Here is a 20,794-nt window from a genome sequence, read left to right as displayed (position 1 = left end):
CCAGTGAGAGCAGGGCTTTGGAGAAAACAGGAGGAGGAAAGGTAAGTTTAAAATTTTCATTCACTTTTTTTTTCCCTGTGTGTTTAAAAGGGCAATTATGAGTGTGAGGCCAGTATGTTGTTCCCAATGTAGGATGTGGGAGGTCCTGGAGGCTCCTAGCCTCCCGGACGACCATATCTGTGCTGGGTGTGTTGAGCTGCGGTTCCTAAGGGACCATGTTAGGGAACTGGAATTGCAGCTCGAGGACCTTCGCCGGGTTAGGGATAGTGAGGTCATTGACAGGAGCTATCGGCAGGTGGTCACACCGGGACCACGGGAGGAGGGTAACTGGGTAACAGTGAGGAAGGAGAAAGCTCGGTTGATGGTGAGCACCCCGGTGGATGTGCCCCTTAATAATAAGTACTCCTGTCTGAGTACTACTGGGGAGGACAGCCCACCTGGGGGAAGCAGCGGTGGCAGTGTCTCTGGAGCTGAGCCTGGCCCAGTAGTGCAAAAGGGTAAGGAAAGGAGGGTAGTGCTAATTGGGGACTCTACGGTGAGGGGGTCAGATAGGCGTTTTTGCGGACACAGACGGGACTCTCGGATGGTGGTTTGCCACCCTGGTGTAGGGGTCCGGGATGCCTCTGGTCGAGTCCCAGAAATCCTGAAGGGGGAGGGAGAGGAGCCGAAGGTCGTGATGCATATAGGTACTGCTGACATAGGTAGGAAGAGGGAAGGGGTCATGAAAAGAGAATATAGGGAGTTAGGTAGACAGCTGAGAAAGAGGAATGCAAAGGTAGTAATCTCGGGATTGCTGCCTGTGCCGCGGGAGAGTGAGAACAGGAATCGGTGGAGAATGAATGCGTGGCTGAGGGACTGGAGCAAGGGACAAGGATTTGGGTACTTGGATCATTGGGACCTCTTTAGGGGCAGGTGTGACCTGTTTAAAAAAGACGGGTGGCACTTGAATCCCAGGGGGACCAATATCCTGGCGGGAAGGTTGGCTAAGGCTACTGGAGAGACTTTAAACTAGAAAGGTTGGGGGGAGGGAATCGAAATGAGGGGACTGAGAGCGAGGAGGTTAGCTCGCAAATAGATAAGGAATGTAGACAGGGTAAGAGGGAGGTTAGACGAGTGATGGAGAAGGGAAGTGCTCAGGCTGAAGGTCTGAGATGTGACTATTTTAATGCCAGGAGTGTAGTGAATAAAGTGGATGAGCTTAGAGCGTGGATTGCTGCTTCGAATTGTGATGTGGTGGCCATTACGGAGACTTGGATGTCTCAGGGACAGGACTGGGTGCTTCAGGTGCCGGGTTTTAGATGTTTCAGGAAGGACAGGGAGGGAGGCAAGAGAGGGGGGGGAGTGGCACTGTTGATCAGGGATAGTGTCACGGCTGTAGAGAAGGTGGACGCCGTGGAGGGATTGACTACGGAGTCTCTGTGGGTGTAGGTTAGGAACAGGAAGGGGTCGGTAACTTTGCTGGGTGTTTTCTATAGGCCGCCCAATAGTAACAGAGATGTTGAGGAGCAGATGGGGAAACAGATCCTGGAGAGATGTAGGAATAACAGAGTTGTCGTGATGGGAGATTTTAATTTCCCAAACATAGATTGGAATATCCCTAGGGCTAGGGGTTTGGATGGAGAGGAGTTTGTTAGGTGTGTCCAGGAGAGTTTCCTGACACAGTATGTGGATAAGCCTACTAGAGGAGAGGCTGCACTTGATCTGGTGCTGGCTAATGAACCTGGACAGGTGGAGGATCTCTCGGTGGGTGAGCATCTTGGGGATAGCGATCATAATTCTATCTCCTTCACGATAGCATTGGAAAGAGATAGGATCAGGCAGGCTAGGAAAGTGTTTCTCTGGAGTAAAGGGAAATACAGTGTCATCAGGGAGGAAATTAGACGGGTAAATTGGAAGGAGGCATTCTTGGGGAAAAGTACCGAAGGAAAGTGGAGGATTTTCAAGGAATGTTTGTCTGGAGCTCTGCATGACAACGTTCCGATGAGACAGGGGGGTGTTGGTAGGGTACGGGAACCGTGGTGCATGAAGGTTGTGATGAACCTGGTGAATAAGAAAAGAGAGGCGTACAGAAGGTTCAGAGAGCTAGGAGGTGTTAAGGATTTAGAGGAGTATACGGGATGTAGGAAGGAGCTTAAGAAGGAAATTAGGAGAGCGAGAAGGGGTCATGAGAAGACCTTGGCGGGTAAGATTAAGGAGAATCCCAAGGCTTTCTACAAATATGTCAAGAGTAAAAGGATGAGATGTGAAGGCATAGGACCCTTAAAAGGTGAAGGGGGAAAAGTTTGTGTGGAACCTTTAGAAATGGCGGAGGTGCTTAATGAATACTTCACCTCGGTATTCACGGTGGAAAGGGATCTGGGTGGTTGTACTGCTGGTTTGCGGTGGACAGAAAGGATCGAGCATGTGGACATAAAGAAAGAGGATGTGTTGGAACTATTGAATGGCATCAAGGTTGGTAAGTCGCCGGGACCGGATGGGATGTACCCCAGGTTACTGTGGGAGGCGAGGGAGGAGATTGCGGAGCCTTTGGTGATGATCTTTGCATCGTCGATGGAGACGGGAGAGGTTCCGGAGGATTGGAGGATTGCAGATGTGGTCCCTATATTCAAGAAAGGGAACAGGGACAGCCCGGGAAATTACCGACCGGTGAGTCTAACCTCAGTGGTTGGTAAGTTGATGGAGAGGATCCTGAGAGACAGGATTTATGATCATCTAGAGAAGTTTAGTATGATCAAAAGTAGTCAGCACGGCTTTGTCAAGGGCAGGTCGTGCCTTACGAGCCTGGTTGAGTTCTTTGAAAATGTGACCAAACACATTGACGAAGGAAGAGCGGTGGATGTGGTCTATATGGACTTCAGCAAGGTGTTCGATAAGGTCCCCCATGCAAGACTTCTTGAGAAAGTGAGAGGGCATGGGATCCAAGGGGCTGTTGCCTTGTGGATCCAGAACTGGCTTGCCTGCAGAAGGCAGAGAGTGGCTGTGGAGGGGTCTTTCTCTGCATGGAGGTCAGTGACCAGTGGAGTGCCCCAGGGATCTGTTCTGGGACCCTTGCTGTTTGTCATTTTCATAAATGACCTGGATGAGGAAGTGGAGGGATGGGTTGGTAAGTTTGCTGACGACACCAAGGTAGGTGGTGTTGTGGATAGTTTGGAGGGATGTCAGAAGTTGCAGCGAGACATAGATAGAATGCAAGACTGGGCGGAGAAGTGGCAGATGGACTTCAACCCGGATAAGTGTGTAGTGATCCATTTTGGCAGATCCAATGGGATGAAGCAGCAGTATAATATGAAGGGTACCATTCTTAGCAGTGTAGAGGATCAGAAGGACCTTGGGGTCCGGGTCCATAGGACTCTTAAATCGGCCTCGCAGGTGGAGGATGCGGTCAAGAAGGCGTACGGCGTACTAGCCTTCATTAATCGAGGGATTGAGTTTAGGAGTCGGGAGATAATGCTGCAGCTTTATAGGACCCTGGTTAGACCCCACTTGGAGTACTGCGCGCAGTTCTGGTCGCCTCATTACAGGAAAGATGTTGAAGCCATTGAAAGGGTGCAGAGGAGATTTACAAGGATGTTGCCTGGATTGGGGGGCATGCCTTATGAGGATAGGTTGAGGGAGCTTGGTCTCTTCTCCCTGGAGAGACGAAGGATGAGAGGTGACCTGATAGAGGTTTACAAGATGTTGAGAGGTCTGGATAGGGTAGACTCTCAGAGGCTATTTCCAAGGGCTGAAATGGTTGCTACGAGAGGACACAGGTTTAAGGTGCTGGGGGGTAGGTACAGAGGAGATGTCAGGGGTAAGTTTTTCACTCAGGGTGGTGGGTGAGTGGAATCGGCTGACGTCGGTGGTGGTGGAGGCAAACTCGTTGGGGTCTTTTAAGAGACTTCTGGATGAGTACATGGGATTTAATGGGATTGAGGGCTATAGATAGGCCTAGAGGTAGGGATATGATCAGCGCAACTTGTGGGCCGAAGGGCCTGTTTGTGCTGTGGCTTTCTATGTTCTATGTTCTATACCGGTTCAGTGTGTAATTCTAACACTTGCCGGTTCAGTGTGTAATTCTAACACATACCGGTTCAGTGTGTAATTCTAACACAATAACGGTTCAGTGTGTAATTCTAACACATACCGGTTCAGTGTGTAATTCTAACACATACCGGTTCAGTGTGTAATTCTAACACAATAACGGTTCAGTGTGTAATTCTAACACATACCGGTTCAGTGTGTAATTCTAACACATACCGGTTCAGTGTGTAATTCTAACACATACCGGTTCAGTGTATAATTCTACCACGTGCCTTTTCAGTGTGTAATTCTAACACATACCGGTTCAGCGTGTAATTCTAACCCATGCCATTTCTGTGTGTAATTCTAACACGTGCAGGTTCTGTGTGTAATTCTAACACATACCGGTTCAGTGTGTAATTCTAACACATACCGGTTCAGTGTGTAATTCTATCACTTGCTGGTTCAGTGTGTAATTCGAACATGTGCAGGTTCAGTGTCTAATTCTAACACATACCGGTTCAGTGTGTAATTCTAACACGTGCCGGTTCAGTGTGTAATTCTAACATATACCGGTTCAGTGTGTAATTCTAACACATGCCGCTTCAGTGTATAATTCGAACACATACCGCTTCAGTGTGTAATTCTAACACATACCGTTTCAGCGTGTAACTCTAACACATACCGGTTCAGTGTGTAATTCTAACACTTACTGGGTCAGTGTGTAATTCTAAAACGTGCCGGTTCAGTGTCTAATTCTAACACGTGCCGGTTCAGTGTGTAATTCTAACACATGCCGCTTCAGTGTATAATTCGAACACATACCGGTTCAGTGTCTAATTCTAACACGTGCCGGTTCAGTGTGTAATTCTAACACATACCGGTTCAGTGTGTAATTCTAACACATACCGGTTCAGTGTGTAATTCTAACACATACCGGTTCAGTGTGTAATTCTAACACATACCGGTTCAGTGTGTAATTGTAACTCGTGCCTGTTCAGTGTGTAATTCTAACACATACCGGTTGTGTGTGTAATTCTAACACATTGCGGTTCAGTGTGTAATTCTAACATATACCGATTCAGTGTCTAATTCTAACACATACCGGTTCAGTGTGTAATTCTAACACGTGCAGGTTCAGTGTGTAATTCTAACACGTGCAGGTTCAGTGTGTAATTCTAACACATTGCGGTTCAGTGTGTAATTCTAACATATACCGATTCAGTGTCTAATTCTAACACATACCGGTTCAGTGTGTAATTCTAACACATACCGGTTCAGTGTGTAATTCTAACACATACCGGTTCAGTGAGTAATTCTGACACGTGCAGGTTCAGTGTGTAATTCTAACAAATGATATTTCAAGAAGAAATTAGATTTAGCTGTTAATGCTACGGGATCATGGGACCCGGGGGTGGGGGGGCATGGAAATGGAATCAGGATATTGAATTTGGTGATCAGCCATGATCAAAATGAATGGCAGAGCACGCTCAAAGAGCTGAATGGCCTACTCCTGCTTCTAGTTTCTGTATTTCCATTTATTTTCTAACATGTGTACTCCTGTCATCTGCAGGTGGGTGTTTTGAGCTGGGGAGTTATTAACGTCTGGGACACAGTGGCACCAAAATCGAAATACGCTCGGGATTTTCACATCAACTTATTTAAGGTGTTGCCGTGGTTGAAAATGACAATTGGCACAATTACAACTTTCATTAATTAGCGGGAGGGGGTGGTCAGAAGATGGCCATTCAGCCCTTTGAGCCTGTACCAGTTGCTCTGTTGAACCCTGCTTTCCATCTTATTGGACCATTCGGCCCTCCACACCTGCACCGACCATGCTACCCGTCTGAACTAAAACCCCCTACCCTTCCGAGGACCATATCCCTCTATTCCCATCCTATTCATGTATTTGTCAAGACGCCCCCTAAAAGTCACTCTCGTATCTGCTTCCACTAACTCCCCCGGCAGCGAGTTCAAGGCACCCACCGTCCTCTGTGTAAAAAAACTTGCCTCGTTCATCTCCTTTAAACCTTGCCCCTCGCACCTTAAACCTAAAAGAGAAGAGAGTTCCAAAGATGCACAACCATCTGAAGGAATAAATTCCCCCTCACCTCAGTCTTAAACGGAAGATCTCTTTTTCTGCAACTGTGCCCCCAGTTCTAGATTCTCCCAATGATTGAAAACGTCCTCTCAGTGTCCTCCCTGTCAAGCCCCCTCAGAAAACATTTCAAACAAAGTACGAAGAAAAGTACAGCACGGGAACAGACCCTTCAGCCCTCCAAGCCCATGCCGATCATGATGCTCGAACTGAACTAAAAAAAAAACCCTTCTGCCCTTCCTCAGTCCGTATCCCTCTATTCCCTCCCTATTCATGTGCCCATCCAGATGCCTCTTAAATGTTGCTAATGTGTCTGCTTCCACCACCTCCTCTGGCAGCGCGTTCCAGGCACCTACCATTCTCTGCATGAAAAACTTCCCCTGTACATTTCCCTTAAACTGGCCCCCTGTCACTTTGAACTTGTGCCCCCTTGTAATTGATCCTTCCACCCTGGTAAAAAAGCCTCTGACTGTCCACCCTGTCGATGCTTCTCATAATTTTGTAGACCTCTATCAGGTCTCCCCTCAGCCTCCATCTTTCCAGTGAAAACAATCCTAGTTTATTCAACCTCTCCTCATAGTCAACACCCTTGAGACTTCGCAACATCCTGGTGAACCTTCGTTGCTCCCTCTCCAAAGCTTCCCCATCCTTCTAGTAGTGTGGTGACCAGAACTGCATGCAATAATCCAAATGCAGCCTAACCAAAGTTTTATATAGCTGCAACATGATTTCCGACTCTTCTACTCAATCCCTGGCTGATGAAGGCAAGTATGCCATATACCTCCTTAATCACCATGGTTTTTCGGGAACTGTGGACCTGCAAACCCAGATCCGTCTGGATGTTAATATTCCTAAGGGTTCTGTCCTTTACAGTATAATTCATACCTAAATTTGATCCTCCAAAATGCATCACCTCGCATTTGTCCAGATTAAACTCCATCTGCCATTCCTGTGCCCAAGTCTCCAATCTATCTATATCCTGTTGTATCCTCTGACAATCCTTGGCACTATCAGCAACTCAATCACCTCTCATCTTCTAAACCTCAATGGGTATCGGTCCGACCTCCTCAGCCTTTCCCCTCAAGAAAACACCCCCTCCATTCCAGAAATCAGCCTCGTGGGTCATCTCTGTACTGCCTCCAATGAAAGTATATCCCTTCTTAAGTAAGGAGACTGGAACTATACACTGCTCCAGGTGCAGCCTCAATGCCCTGTAGCAAGACTACCTTACTTTTATACTCCATCCCCCTTGCAATAGAGGTCAGATTTCTGTTTGCCCTTCTTAATCACTTGCTATACCTGCTGGCTGACTTTTTTATGGTTGATGTACAAGGACCCAGGTCCTTTTCTGCCTTCAGTTAAATAATATTCTGACTGAAAAAAGTTATCATTCAGGCTAATCTGCACTATACCCTTTCCAATAGGCCAATGTATAGAAGCCATGTATCGGCACAGGCTTGGTGGGCCGAAGGGCCTGATCCAATGCTGCATTGTTCTTTGTTCTTCTATTCATCCTGAAGGAGCATAGTTGCTCCAAATGGGGTCCAACCAGAGTTTGATACAACTGTAAAATACATTCCTCCAATACCTAGAGTCATAGAGCAATACAGCATGGAAATAGGTCCTTTGGCCCAACCAGTCCATGCCAAACATGGTGCCCTCTCAGCCAGTCCCCATTACCCGCGTTTGGCCCATATCCCTCTAAGCCTTTCCCATCCATGTACTTATCCAAATGCTTTTTAAATGTTGCTATTGTACCTGCCTCAACCACTTTCTCTGCCAGCTCATTCCAGATACACGCCACCCTCTGCGTGAAGAAGTTGCCCCTCAGGTCCCTTTCTTTCCCCTCTCATCTTAAACCTATGCCCCCCTCTAGTTTTTAATTCCCCTACATCGGGAAAAAGACTGTGTGTGTTCACCCTGTCTTTGGCCCTCATGATTTTACACACCTCAGTAAGGTCACCCCTCATTCTTCAACTCTCAAGGAATAAAGCCCTAGCCTGGCCAACCTCTCCCTATAACTCAGGCCCACTAGTCCTGGCAACATCCTCGCAAATCTTCTTTGCATTCTTTCCAGTTTATCAACGTCTTCCCGAGAGCAGCCCTCTGAAGATAAAGGCAACAATCTTAATTACTTTTCACTGCGGTTCGCTCACTATTTTTTCTCTGCTGTTTTCTGCAATTGAGTTCTCAAATCTCACTATTCCTCCACAGTTCCTTGTTTCGCAATATTTAGAAAATACTCTGATCTTTACCATACCTCCCCCGCCACGGTTTTCATTGGATCCATAGAATCCCTACAGTGCAGAAAGAGGCAATTTGACCCATCGAGCCTGCACTGACAACAATCCCACCCAGGCCCTATCCCCATAACCCCTACTATTTACCCTACTAATCCCCCTGACACTAAAGGGCAATTTAGCATGGCCAATCTACCTAACCTGCACACCTTTGGACTGTGGGAGGAAACCCATGCAGACACGGGAAGCAGGTGTAAACACAGACAGTTACCCGAGGCCAGAATTGAACCCACGTCCCTGGCGTTGAGAGGCAGCAGTGCTAACCATTGTGCCACCGTGCCTCCTGTTTCCGACATTACAACAACACCATGACTACATTTCGAAAGTGCTTTGGGGCATCCCGGAGTAAATGCAAGTCCGTCTATCTATCCGACATTGTGTCTCCCCTTTTCTGGATTCTCCTCACCCTGCCCCTATTGCTCATCCATTTTATCGATCAATGTATTGCCAACTTTTCGCTGTCATCTGCGCTATTTACTGGGCTGCCTAAGATGGTGTTATCAACTTACTTGGGTAAATGGCGCTTTACTCATTCATATGTGCTCTTTATATTGTGAAAAGCTGTGGTGATCCAGATCCCTCGGGTACACCACTGGTCACATCCTTCCAATGGGATTACATACCATTACCTGTCTTCACCTACCTTCTAACCAATTTCCCATCCATGTTGATTGGTCACCTCAATGTGCTCTAATTCTTGTTAACAGTCTGTCATGTGGAACCTTATTGAATATCTTCTCATAAGAGTTTGAGCAGTAGTTTCATCAGGCATTTGATTAGATGACATAAGGCAACATTGTGGCTGCCAATAGATTACACTAAAAGCAAAGGCCCTTCATCAACTGGACCAAGTGTGAGATCTTGCCTTGACCTCATCGAATCATTCACCCATCATGCAATCTTCTCACCATTCAGTTTCAGTCACAAAGACGGAGGGAATGAGAGAGAAAGAAAACGAAAGTGAGCGAGGAAAGAAGTGAGAGAGAGAGATAGCACGAAAGAGAGAGACAGAAAGAAGGAGAGGTAATGTGGAAAGACCAAGAGAGGGAAAGATGCAGAGAGAATCATAAGGAGAGAGAGACAAACCATGTGCTCAAGAGAATGAGAGAGCAAGAGAATGAGATAGAGGGGGAAAGAGAATGAGAGAGATTGAAACAGCGAGAGAATGAGACAGACAGAGAGGGAAAGACACAATGGGACTGAACCAGAAGGACAGGGAAAGAGAGAGAGACAGCCTGGGAAAGAGAGAGACAGCATGAGAGAGAGAGTGAGATGGAGAGAGAGAAAGAGACAGAGAGCATAAGAGAGAGAGTGGGTGAGATGGAGAGAGAGCATAAGAGGGAGAAAGTGGGTGAGATGGAGAGAGAAAGAGAGCACATGAGAGTCTGAGATGAAGAGAGTGCAAGAGACAGAGAAAGTGCGAGAAAGAGACAAATAGAGAGAGCGAGACAGAATGAGAGACGAGGTTGTGAGAAAGAGAGGGAGAGACAGCACATACCGTGCAAGACTCAGAAGGAGGAAGGCAGAGAGAGAAACATGTTGCTTTGAGCTCCTGACATAACACTGAACATTTACTCTGGATAGGTATCATTGATGTATTAGTTAATAATGGTCAAAAGGCTTATCTGAAGCATCCCATACTTCAAAACAAGAGGAATAGCTGACTGTGGATTTTTACCGATTCATTTCCCCTCCCCTATCAGTTCTGTGCCATTTAATGTGTACTGCTTTCAATGTGTTTCTTGTGAATGCAGCAATTGTAAAGGTCGCTGAAATAAACTTTGTAAATACCTTTAGTTTCTTGTGACAAATGCTTCCCAATAAGCAATCAGAGTGTTTGGATAGACTGAAGCATGTTATGAGAGTCATAGAAGATAGAGCGTCTAACACTGACTGCAATTTAGTCATAGAATCCCTGCAGTACAAAAGGAGGCCATTCGGCCCATCGAGTCCGTACTGACCATAATCCCACCCTGGCCCTATTCCCATAACCCCACGCATTTATCCTGCTAATCCCTCTGACGCTAACGTCAATTTAATATGGCCAATCAACCTAACCCGCACATCTTTTGGAGTGTGGGAGAAAACCAGAGCACCCAGAGGAAACCCACGCAGAGACGGGGAGAATGTGCAAACTCCACACACAGTGACCCGAGGCTGGAATTGAACCTGGGACCTTGGCGCTGTGAGGCAGCAGTGCGAGCCACAGTGCCACTGTGCCGCCAGAGAGAGATCTGAGAAATCACTGCAGAGGAAGAGTCCAGCAGACGACAGACAAGATTCCTATTTTCCAGACTTTTCCCTTCTCTTTATAACCTTCCTTCCCAAATACTCAGACTTTAAAAATCTTTAAAATCCTTTTAAAGGATTTTGTAACCTTCGCGTCAGTGAATCAGGTAGGCAGAAAAACCTTGGATGATAATAGGGACTCAAATGTTAGAAGAGGTGTATGGGATAAGAGCATAGGTTTCAGGTGAGGGGGAGGAGGTCTGGAGGGAATTTGAAGAAAACCTTTTTCATCCAGAGGGTGGAGAGAGTCTGGAACTCGCAGGTTGAAAGGGTGATGGCGGCAGACACTCTCATAGCATTTAAGTATTTAGATGTTGCGATGCCAAGCCATAGATTCAAGATAAGTGGCAGTAGGTGTAGAGAGGACATGAGGAATTACAGAAAGGATGGTGGGTGTCTGGAATTTGCTGCCTGAATTGGTGGTGGAGGCAGAGATTCTAAACTCTTGGATCTGCACCTTAAGTGCCAAAAGGTACAGGGCAATGGGCCGGATGCAGAAAGGTGGGATTAGAAAGGACACATGGGGTGACCTTGGGCTGGCATAGATTGGCCAAATGGTCTCCTATGTTGTAACTATTCTTTGGTTCTAAGGCTATGGGCCATGTACTGGGAAATAGGATCCCAATAGTTAGCTGGCTTGTTTTTAACTGGCACAGATGCGATGGGCTGAAGGGCCCTTTTCTGTTCTCTAGACCTCTTTGACTCTATGTTGAATCATAGAATAGAATCACACAATCCCTACAATGCAGAAGGAGGCCATTCAGCTCATCGAGCCTGCACCAACCCTCCAAAAGAGCAACCTACGCACATCCTATCCCCGTAACCCTGCGTATTTACCCTGTTAATCCCCATAACCCACACGTCTTGGGGCAATTTAGCCAATCTGCCTAACCTGCACTTCTTTGGACTGTGGGAAGAAAGCAGAACACCCACAGGAAACCCATGCAGACACAGGGAGAATGTGCGGACTCCACACAATCAGTGATCCAGGGCCGATGAGTGGGGATGACATGATTAGTCCTCCACGTTTGAAATGGTGTCCAAAGAGGCATTTCTATGCTTCCAGGAACATGTATGTCTTCAGTTGTAATAACAACAAGAATGACAATCACTGTGTGGATTCTTATTAGGCAGTCCCTCAGTATTGAGGGTGATTTGATTCCACACCACTTCAATGGGTTTGGAGACAGTTGATCATCCAATGCATGATCTACAGACTCTGACCCATGCAGAGCAGATGGTGCTGGAAGTTATTAAGTTTTAAGTTTATTTATTAGTGTCACAAGTAGGCTTGCATTAACACTGCAATGAAGTTACTGTGAAAATCCCCTAGTCGCCACACTCTGGCGCCTGTTTGGGAACACAGAGAGAATTTAGCATGCCCAATGCACCTAACCAACACGTCTTTCAGATTGTGGGAGGAAACAGGAGCACCTGGAGGAAACCCTCGCAGACACGGGGAGAATGTGCAGACTCTGCACAGACAGTGACTCAGGCTGGGAATCAGACCCAGGTCCCTGGCTTGTGAGGCAGCACTGCTAACCACTGTGCCACTCTGCTACCCCTAGGTTGGGGCAGATAAGTTGTTTTGGAGGTTTGTTGGCTTCCTCCCACACTTCAGCTTCACCTCAGCACATTCCTGACTGTCAGGAAAAATAGTGATAGAACATAGATCAGTACAGCACCGGAACAGGCCCTTCAACCCATAGTGTTGTGCCAAACATGATGCCAAATTAACCTAATCTCTTCTGCCTGGTCCATATCCCTCTATTCCTTGCATTTTCATGTGCTTATCTAAAAGTCCCTTAAATACCCCTATTATATCAACCTGCACCCCCTCCCCCCCCCCGCCAACCCCCCAGCAGCACATTCCAGATACCTACCATTCTCTGTGCAAAAAAAACTTGCCCCTCACATCTCCTTTGAACTTCCCCCTCTTACTTTAAGTACATGCCTCACTAATATTAGACATGGGCGGCACGGTAGCACAGTGGTTAGCACTGCTGCTTCACAGCTCCAGGGTCCCGGGTTCGATTCCCGGCTCGGGTCACTGTCTGTGTGGAGTTTGCACATTCTCCTCGTGTCTGCGTGGGTTTCCTCCGGGTGCTCCGGTTTCCTCCCACAGTCCAAAGATGTGCCGGTTAGGTTGATTGGCCAGGTTAAAAATTGTCCCTTAGAGTCCTGGGATGCGTAGGTTAGAGGGATTAGCAGGTAAAATGTGTGGGGGTAGGGCCTGGGTGGGATTGTGGTCGGTGCAGACTCGATGGGCCGAATGGCCTCCTTCTGCACTGTAGGGTTTCTATGTTCTATGTTCTATTTCACCTCTGAGAAAAATATTCTGACTGTCAAACCTACCTGTGCCTCTTATAATTTTATAGACTTCTATCAGGTCTCCCCTCAGCCTCCGCCATGCCAGAGAAAACAACCCGAGTTTGTCCAGCCTCTCCTTATAGCTCATGCCCTCTAATCCAGGCAGCATCCCGGTAAACCTCTTCTGCACCCTCTCTAAAGCCTCCACATCCTTCCTGTAATGTTGGGACCAGAATTGAACACAATACTCTAAGTGCGGCCTAACCAAAGTTTTATAAAGCTGCAACATGACATCCTGACTCTTGTACTCAATGCCCCGACCAATAAAGACAAGCATGTTATATGCCACCTTTACCATCGTGAAATCATCAGGGCAATCCAATAACTTGAAATGTGCTCTGCTGGTTACATTTCTTTTTTAAGCTGTTTAAAAATGGAAGCTGCTTGAAGGCAGTAACAGTTTGATTATGTTAATGGAATGATTGCTTTTGAGCTATTGATGAGGCTAGCAATACTGTAAACTGATTTTTATCTAAGGTAAGCTGGTAACAATGGGGAATAGAACAAAAAAGGGTTAAATGAGGTGTCAGAGGTTTAACAGAGGAGACAAGAAGTGAACTTGCATTCACAATCGAAAAAGTACACTCCCAAAATGTAGGTATTTTACCTTGACTTCTGATGAGGTTACTTCAGATAAGGGAAGATCAAAAGGGAAAACTACGTTAGAAGCAATTTGTCCTAAGCAGGAGACCTGTTTTGATACCTCAGCTCTCAGCAAGCTGTGTCGATGAAGAAAGCCTGCCTTATGTCTGGCGTCAGAAGTAACATCAGAAAGATATAACTGCCCAGTGTGGTAACTGTTACTGGATTTGTTTATAGTTTTTAAAAACCAATGAGATGTTGTGGAAATTTGGGAACAATTTGGGGAGCTCCGAAGGTAGTGAAAAAATAAAACATTTTAAAAATTGTTTGGAACTGAGTAAATTAGGGATACTGAGGATATCCATTAGAATCATAGGATCCCTACAGCACAGAAGGAGGCCATTCAGCCCATCGAGCCTGCATTGACAGCAATCCCACCCAGGCCCAATCCCCGTTACCCCACGCATTTACCCTGCTACTCCCCCTGATAGTAAGGTTCAATTTAGTATGGCCAATCAACATAACGGGCACAGCTTTGGCGTGTGGGAGGAAACCGGAGCAGCCGGAGGAAACCCACGCGGACGTGAGGAGAATGTGCAAACTCTTCACAGACTGACCTGAGGCCGGAATTGAACCTGGTCCTGGCGCTGTAAGGCCTCAGTGCTAGCCATCGTGCCACCTATTGTTTTAGTCAGATGTTCTTCTAGTTGACCTTTGTTTTTATTTTCTTGTTCAATAAACATTTTATTTAACATCATTGCAAAGCATCTGGGGCATCCTTCTCTGGTTTTCACATCTTTCCTCGCATTATCTCAAATTGTTGGTGATGACATTCCAGCTTTGGTTCTCACATGGATAAAAGAGGAGAATTCCAGGGGTGGGGTGAAAGTGACTGCCATCAAGGCAGCATTTGTCTGAATGTGACATCAAGGAGTCCTAGCAAACTGGAGTCAATGGGAATCAGGTGGAAAACACTCTGCTGGTTGGAGTCACACTTAGTACAATGGTTGTGGTTATTGGATTCCAAACCATTGCTGCAGGAGTTGGTCAGGGAACTGTCCTCGGCCCAACCACCTTCAGCTGCTTCATCAATGATAGCAAAAATCCAGCAATAGCTACCATCATACGGTTAGATGCTCATTGATCATTGAACAATGTTCAGCACAGTTCGTGGCTCCTTCGATACCGTGTCCAAATGCAGCAAGACTTGGACAATGTCCCAAGCGTGGGCTGACAATTTGTAAGTTATGTTAGCACAAGTGCCAGGCATCCATCCCTGAAGCAGGGGTTTTGTCTCAGATGCTAAGTATTGAGCTGAGTATTTAGCCAGGAATCATGATCATAGAACATAGAACATAGAACAGTACAGCACAGAACAGGCCCTTCGGCCCACGATGTTGTGCCGAGCTTTATCTGAAACCAAGATCAAGCTATCCCACTCCCTATCATCCTGGTGTGCTCCATGTGCCTATCCAATAACCGCTTAAATGTTTCTAAAGTGTCTGACTCCACTATCACTGCAGGCAGTCCATTCCACACCCCAACCACTCTCTGCGTAAAGAACCTACCTCTGATATCCGTCCTGTATCTCCCACCACGAACCCTATAGTTATGCCCCCTTGTAATAGCTCCATCCACCCGAGGAAATAGTCTTTGAACGTTCACTCTATCTATCCTCTTCATCATTTTATACACCTCTATTAAGTCTCCCCTCAGCCTCCTCCGCTCCAGAGAGAACAGCCCTAGCTCCCTCAACCTTTCCTCATATGACCTACCCTCCAAACCAGGCAGCATCCTGGTAAATCTCCTCTGCACTCTTTCCAGCGCTTCCACATCCTTCTTATAGTGAGGTGACCAGAACAGTGCAGGCTTGGAGGGCCGAAGGGCCTGTTTCTGTGCTGTACTTTTCTTTGTTCTGAACAGCTAAATAAAAAGACTCGCAGAAGACAAAATGCTTATAGATATCATCATAAAATCTCTACAGTGCAGAAGGAGGCCATTTGACCCATCGAGTCTGCTCCGAGAACAATCCCGCCCAGGCCCTATCCCCACAACCTCTCACATGTACCCGCTAATCCCTCTAACCTACACATCCTGGGACGCTAAGGGGCAATTTAGCACGGCCAATCAATCTAACCCGCATATCTTTGGCGTGTGGGAGGAAACCGGAACACCCGGAGGAAACCCACGCAGACACGGGGAGAAAGTGCAAACTCCACACAGACAGCAGCCCAAGCCAGGAATGGAACCTGGATCCCTGGAGCTGTGGGGAAGCAGTGCTAACCACTGTGCTGGTTAACGATGTTCTTTATTGACTAACACGTGCTGGGAGAAAGGAAGCTGAACACACCAACTCCTTTCCTAAGTTTACAATGCAATGGCAAAATGGTTATACATTTTCGAAACTTAATTTCTTCTGCCTACCCTGTCATCCTAACTGGATGCTCCAATCGCATTGATACACATTATTTACCTTGGCTAATTGCATCCTACCTTCGAGCAGAAATAGGAATTCATTGGTCTATAGAACCCGGAAGTTCCTACCCACTGTTACTAAGCAACCTCACATAAATCCGTAAGATTTAATTATTGCTTTCTCACCGTAAGCCACAGAGTTGAAAAGGTGATGCCTTATTACCAGTAGGAATTGAATACTTTATATATTTTGTGAATACTTCTATTCACTTTCTGAGGTATGAGAATTTGCACACTCCATGACTTTCTTCTGATAACATAACTGTATCCTATGGCTTATTGTTCCCAAAGAATGTAGCCTGTCTCATTTAACTCTTCCCATAATGCTCCAGGGCAGTTTGCATTTTGGCCAAGGTGCACGATACATTCAAAAATACTCGTTTAAGTCTAAAATACGTGTTTAATTGCTGCAGCAGTAGTTATCTGTGTGTCGATGCAAGTATTACCTTTGTGTAAGATAGGTACAAGGCACATTGTTGTCCTTATTCTAAGTTAATATCCCTGTTTAGTAATCTTATTAGTTTTTAAATCCCAGGGTTTTCTCAACCCTTTTAACAATCCCCACCAAGAGAGAATTGAGCCATCATCCCTTGATACTCATCACTGAATCTCCCACTATCAACATCCGAGTAGTTACCATTGAACAGGGACTGAACTGGACTAGCCACTTAGCTGCAAGAGCAGGTCAGAGGCTAGGAATTGTGCAGTTAGTAACTCACCTCCTATCACCCCAAAGCCTGTCCACCATCTACAAAGCGCATGTCAGGAGTGTGATAGAATATTCTCCATTTGCTTGGATGAAAAGAGCTTCAATAACACTCAAGAAGCTTGACACCAACTCACTGATGTCCTTAGACAGCAACTTCTAAATCCATGCTGCGATCTAGAAGGACAAGGCCAGTTGATACAAGGGAACACCACCACCTGAAAGTTCCCCTCCAAGCCACATGCCATCCTGACTTGACACTGTTCCTTCACTGTCACTGGATCAAAATCCTGGAACTCCCTCCTTATCAGCCTATCAGTGCTGTTGGTGTACCCACACCACATGGATTTGATTTACTCTTGTTGTATGTATTGGCATACAGTGAAAAGTATTGTTTCTTGCATGCTATACAGACAAAGCATACCGTTTATCGAATACATAGGGGAGAAGGAAAGGAGAGGGCACAGAATGTAGCATTACAGTCATAGCTAGGGTGTAGAGAAAGATCAACTTAATATATGGTATATGGTAGGTCCAGTCAAAGGTCTGATAGTAGCAGGAAAGAAGCTGTTCTTGAATTGGTTAGTACGTGATCTCAGACTTTTGTATCCTTTTCCCAATGGAAGAAGGTGGAAGAGAGTATGTCCGGGGTGGGTGGGGTCCTTGATTATGCTGGCTGCTTTTCCGAGGCAGCAGGAAGTCTGGACAGTGTCAATTGATGGGAGGTTGATTTGCACGATTGACTGGGCTACATTCACAGCTCTTTGTAGTTTCTTGCAGTCTCGGTTGGAGCAGTAGCCATACCAAGCTGTGATACATCCAGAAATGATGCTTTCTATGGTGCATCTGTAAAGGTTGATGCGAGTCGTAGCGGACTTGCTGAATTGCCTTAGCCTCCTGAGAAAGTTGAGGCGTTGTTGGTGGGTTTTCTTAACTATAGCATCAGCATGGAGGGACCAGTTGGTGATCTGGACACCTAGAAACTTGAAGCTCTTGACCATTTCCATTGATGCAGACAGAGGCATGTCCTCCATTACGCTTCCTGAAGTCGATGACTATCTCCTTCGTTTTACTGACATTGAGGATTACGGAGATAGTAAGGGAAGTAGACATGTAGGGATTTGAAAACATGGATGCGACTTTTAAAACCTGGAAGTTGCTTCACTGGGAGCCAACGTTGGTGAGCGAGTGCAGAGGAATGAGTCTTGCCATGAGTTAAGACACGGGCAGTAGATGTTTGAATGACTGAAGTTTACAGAGATTAGAATGTGGAGGAGCAGCCAAGAGGACCTTGAAAATATCAAGTCAGGAACTAACGTCAGCACAGAGGAGGATTTCAGCTACAGATGAGCTGAGACAGGAGTGAAATCAGGCAAATTTGAGGAGGAAATCATGATGGCAACATTTAGACGGTTGGAAACTCTTCTTGGGATCAAATGCGACACTGAGGTTGCGAACAGACTGGGTAAATCTCAGACTGCTGCCAGGGATAGTGATAGAACATAGAACATTACAGCGCAGTACAGGCCCTTCGGCCCTCGATGTTGCGCCGACCAGTGAAACCAATCTAAAGCCCATCTAATCTACACTATTCCAATATCATCCGTATGTTTATCCAATAACCATTTGAATGCTCTTAATGTTGACGAATCCACTACTGCTGCAGGCAGGGCATTCCACACCCTTACTACTCTCTGAGTAAAGAACCTACCTCTGACATCTGTCCTATATCTCTCACCCCTCAATTTAAAGCTATGTCCCCTCGTATTAGCCATCACCATCCGAGGAAAAAGGCTCTCACTATCCACCCTGTCTAATCCTCTGATCATCTTGTATGCCTCTATTAAGTCACATCTTAACCTTCTTCTCTCTAACGAAAACAACCTCAAGTCCCTCAGCCTTTCCTCATACAATCTTCCCACCATACCAAGCAACATCCTGGTAAATCTCCTCTGCACCCTCTCCAACGCTTCTACATCTTTCCTATAATGCGGCAACCAGAACTGTACGCAATACTCCAAGTGCGGCCGCACCAGAGTTTTGTACAGTGGCAGCATGACCTCATGGATCCGAAACTCAATCCCTCTACCAATAAAAGCTAACACACCGTATACCTTCTTAACAACCCTATCAACCTGGGTGCCAACTTTCAGGGATCTATGCACATGGACACCCAGATCCCTCTGTTCATCCACACTACCAAGTATCTTACCATTAGCCCAGTACTCTGTATTCCTGTTACTCCTTCCAAAGTGAATCACCTCACACTTTTCCGCATTAAAATTCCTTTGCCACCTCTCAGCCCAGCTCTGCAGCTTATCTATGTCCCTCTGTAACCTGCCACTTCCCTCCACACTGTCTACAACTCCACCAACTTTAGTGTCATCTGCAAATTTACTAATCCATCCTTCTACGCCCTCATCCAGGTCATTTATAAAACTGACAAACAGCAGTGGCTCCAACAGATCCTTGCGGTACACCACTAGTAACTGAACTCCAGGATGAACATTTCCCATCAACCACCACCCTCTGTTTTCTTACAGCTAGCCAATTCCTGATCCAAACCACTAAATCACCTTCAATCCCATGTGTCCGTATCTTCTGCAACAGCTTACCATGGGGAACCTTATCAAACGCTTTACTGAAATCCATATACACCATATCAACCGCTTTACCCTCATCCACCTCTTTGGTCACCTTCTCAAAGAACTCAATAAGGTTTGTGAGGCACGACCTACCCTTCACAAAACCGTGCTGACTATCCCTAATCAAATTATTCCTTTCTAGATGATTATAAATCCTATCTCTTATAATCCTTTCCAAAACTTTGCCCATAACAGAAGTAAGGCTCACTGGTCTATAATTACCAGGGTTGTCCCTACTCACCTTCTTGAACAAGGGGAAAACATTTGTTATCCTCCAGTCTTCTGGCACTATTCCTGTAGACAATGACGACACAAAGATCAAAGCCAAAGGCTCTGCAATCTCCTCTCTAGCTTCCCAGAGAATCCTAGGATAAATCCCATCCGGCCCTGGGGACTTATCTATTTTTACCCTTTCCAGAATTGCTAACACTTCCTCCTTATGAACCTCAATCCCATCCAGTCCAACAGCCTGCATCTCAGTACTCCCCTCGACAACACTGTCCCTCTCCTGTGTGAATACCGACGAAAAATATTCATTTAGTGCCTCTCCGATCTCTTCAGACTCCACGCACAACTTCCCACTACTGTCCTTGACTGGCCCTAATCTTACCCGAGTCATTCTTTTACTCCTGACATACTTATGATGGAGTCTATAGCTCGGGAAAGGAGTTTAAGGTAACTTTGGCTTTCCCGATTTTTCCCTCCCGCTTCAGCCTCTGATGGTCTCATGAGGTTCCAACGAAAAAGAAGTGATGAAAAGCATTGGAAACCTTGGATCCAAAGTCACCAATTGTCTTCTACACTTAAACTAATGTTATGTCTCAAATTATTCTTGTACATATTTAGGTACCACACATATCACTTTCTGAAGGATATCTTAGCTTCATGACATTTGAACGAACCAATACTAATAGATTCCATTAGTTCCATAGATTAAAGTAAAAGCAAAATTTATTTATTAGTCTCAAGTAGACTTACATTCACATGGCAATGAAGTTACTGTGAAAATCCCCTAGTCGCCACACTCCAGCGCCTGTTCGGGTACACTGAGGGAGAATTTAGCATGGCCAATGCACCTAACCAGCACATCTTTCAGACTGTGGGAGGAAACTGAAGCACCCGGAGGAAACCCATGCAGATACAGGGAGAACGTGCAAACTCCTCACAGACAGTGACCCAAGCTGGGAATGGAACCCAGGTCTCTGGCACTGTGAAGCAGCAGTGCTAACCACTGTGCCACCATGCCACCTCCAGATTGTCCAGTCACTCATTGGTTCCCTAGATGGGTTTGGAACACGTGTAGGGTCATCTCCTCAGGCTAAGGTGG

The 20,794-nt window shown here is 46.1% G+C and overlaps 1 protein-coding gene across 1 annotated transcript in view; it reads left to right on the top strand.

The window, feature by feature from the left end:
- LOC144487486 (complement factor B-like) overlaps positions 1-6,189 on the top strand; it is a 32,937-nt gene extending 26,748 nt beyond the window's left edge. The window contains exon 4 of the mRNA XM_078205581.1: positions 5,576-6,189. Coding sequence (XP_078061707.1) covers positions 5,576-5,722 — 147 coding nt within the window. The 3' untranslated portion in view covers positions 5,723-6,189. The remainder of the gene's footprint in view (positions 1-5,575) is intronic.
- The last annotated feature ends 14,605 nt before the right edge of the window (positions 6,190-20,794 follow it).

This window comes from Mustelus asterias, unplaced genomic scaffold (genome assembly GCF_964213995.1).
Source record: "Mustelus asterias unplaced genomic scaffold, sMusAst1.hap1.1 HAP1_SCAFFOLD_835, whole genome shotgun sequence".
NCBI lineage: Eukaryota > Metazoa > Chordata > Chondrichthyes > Carcharhiniformes > Triakidae > Mustelus > Mustelus asterias.
Note: the sequence above shows the minus strand (reverse complement) of the source record. Positions and strands in the feature narration are given on the sequence as shown.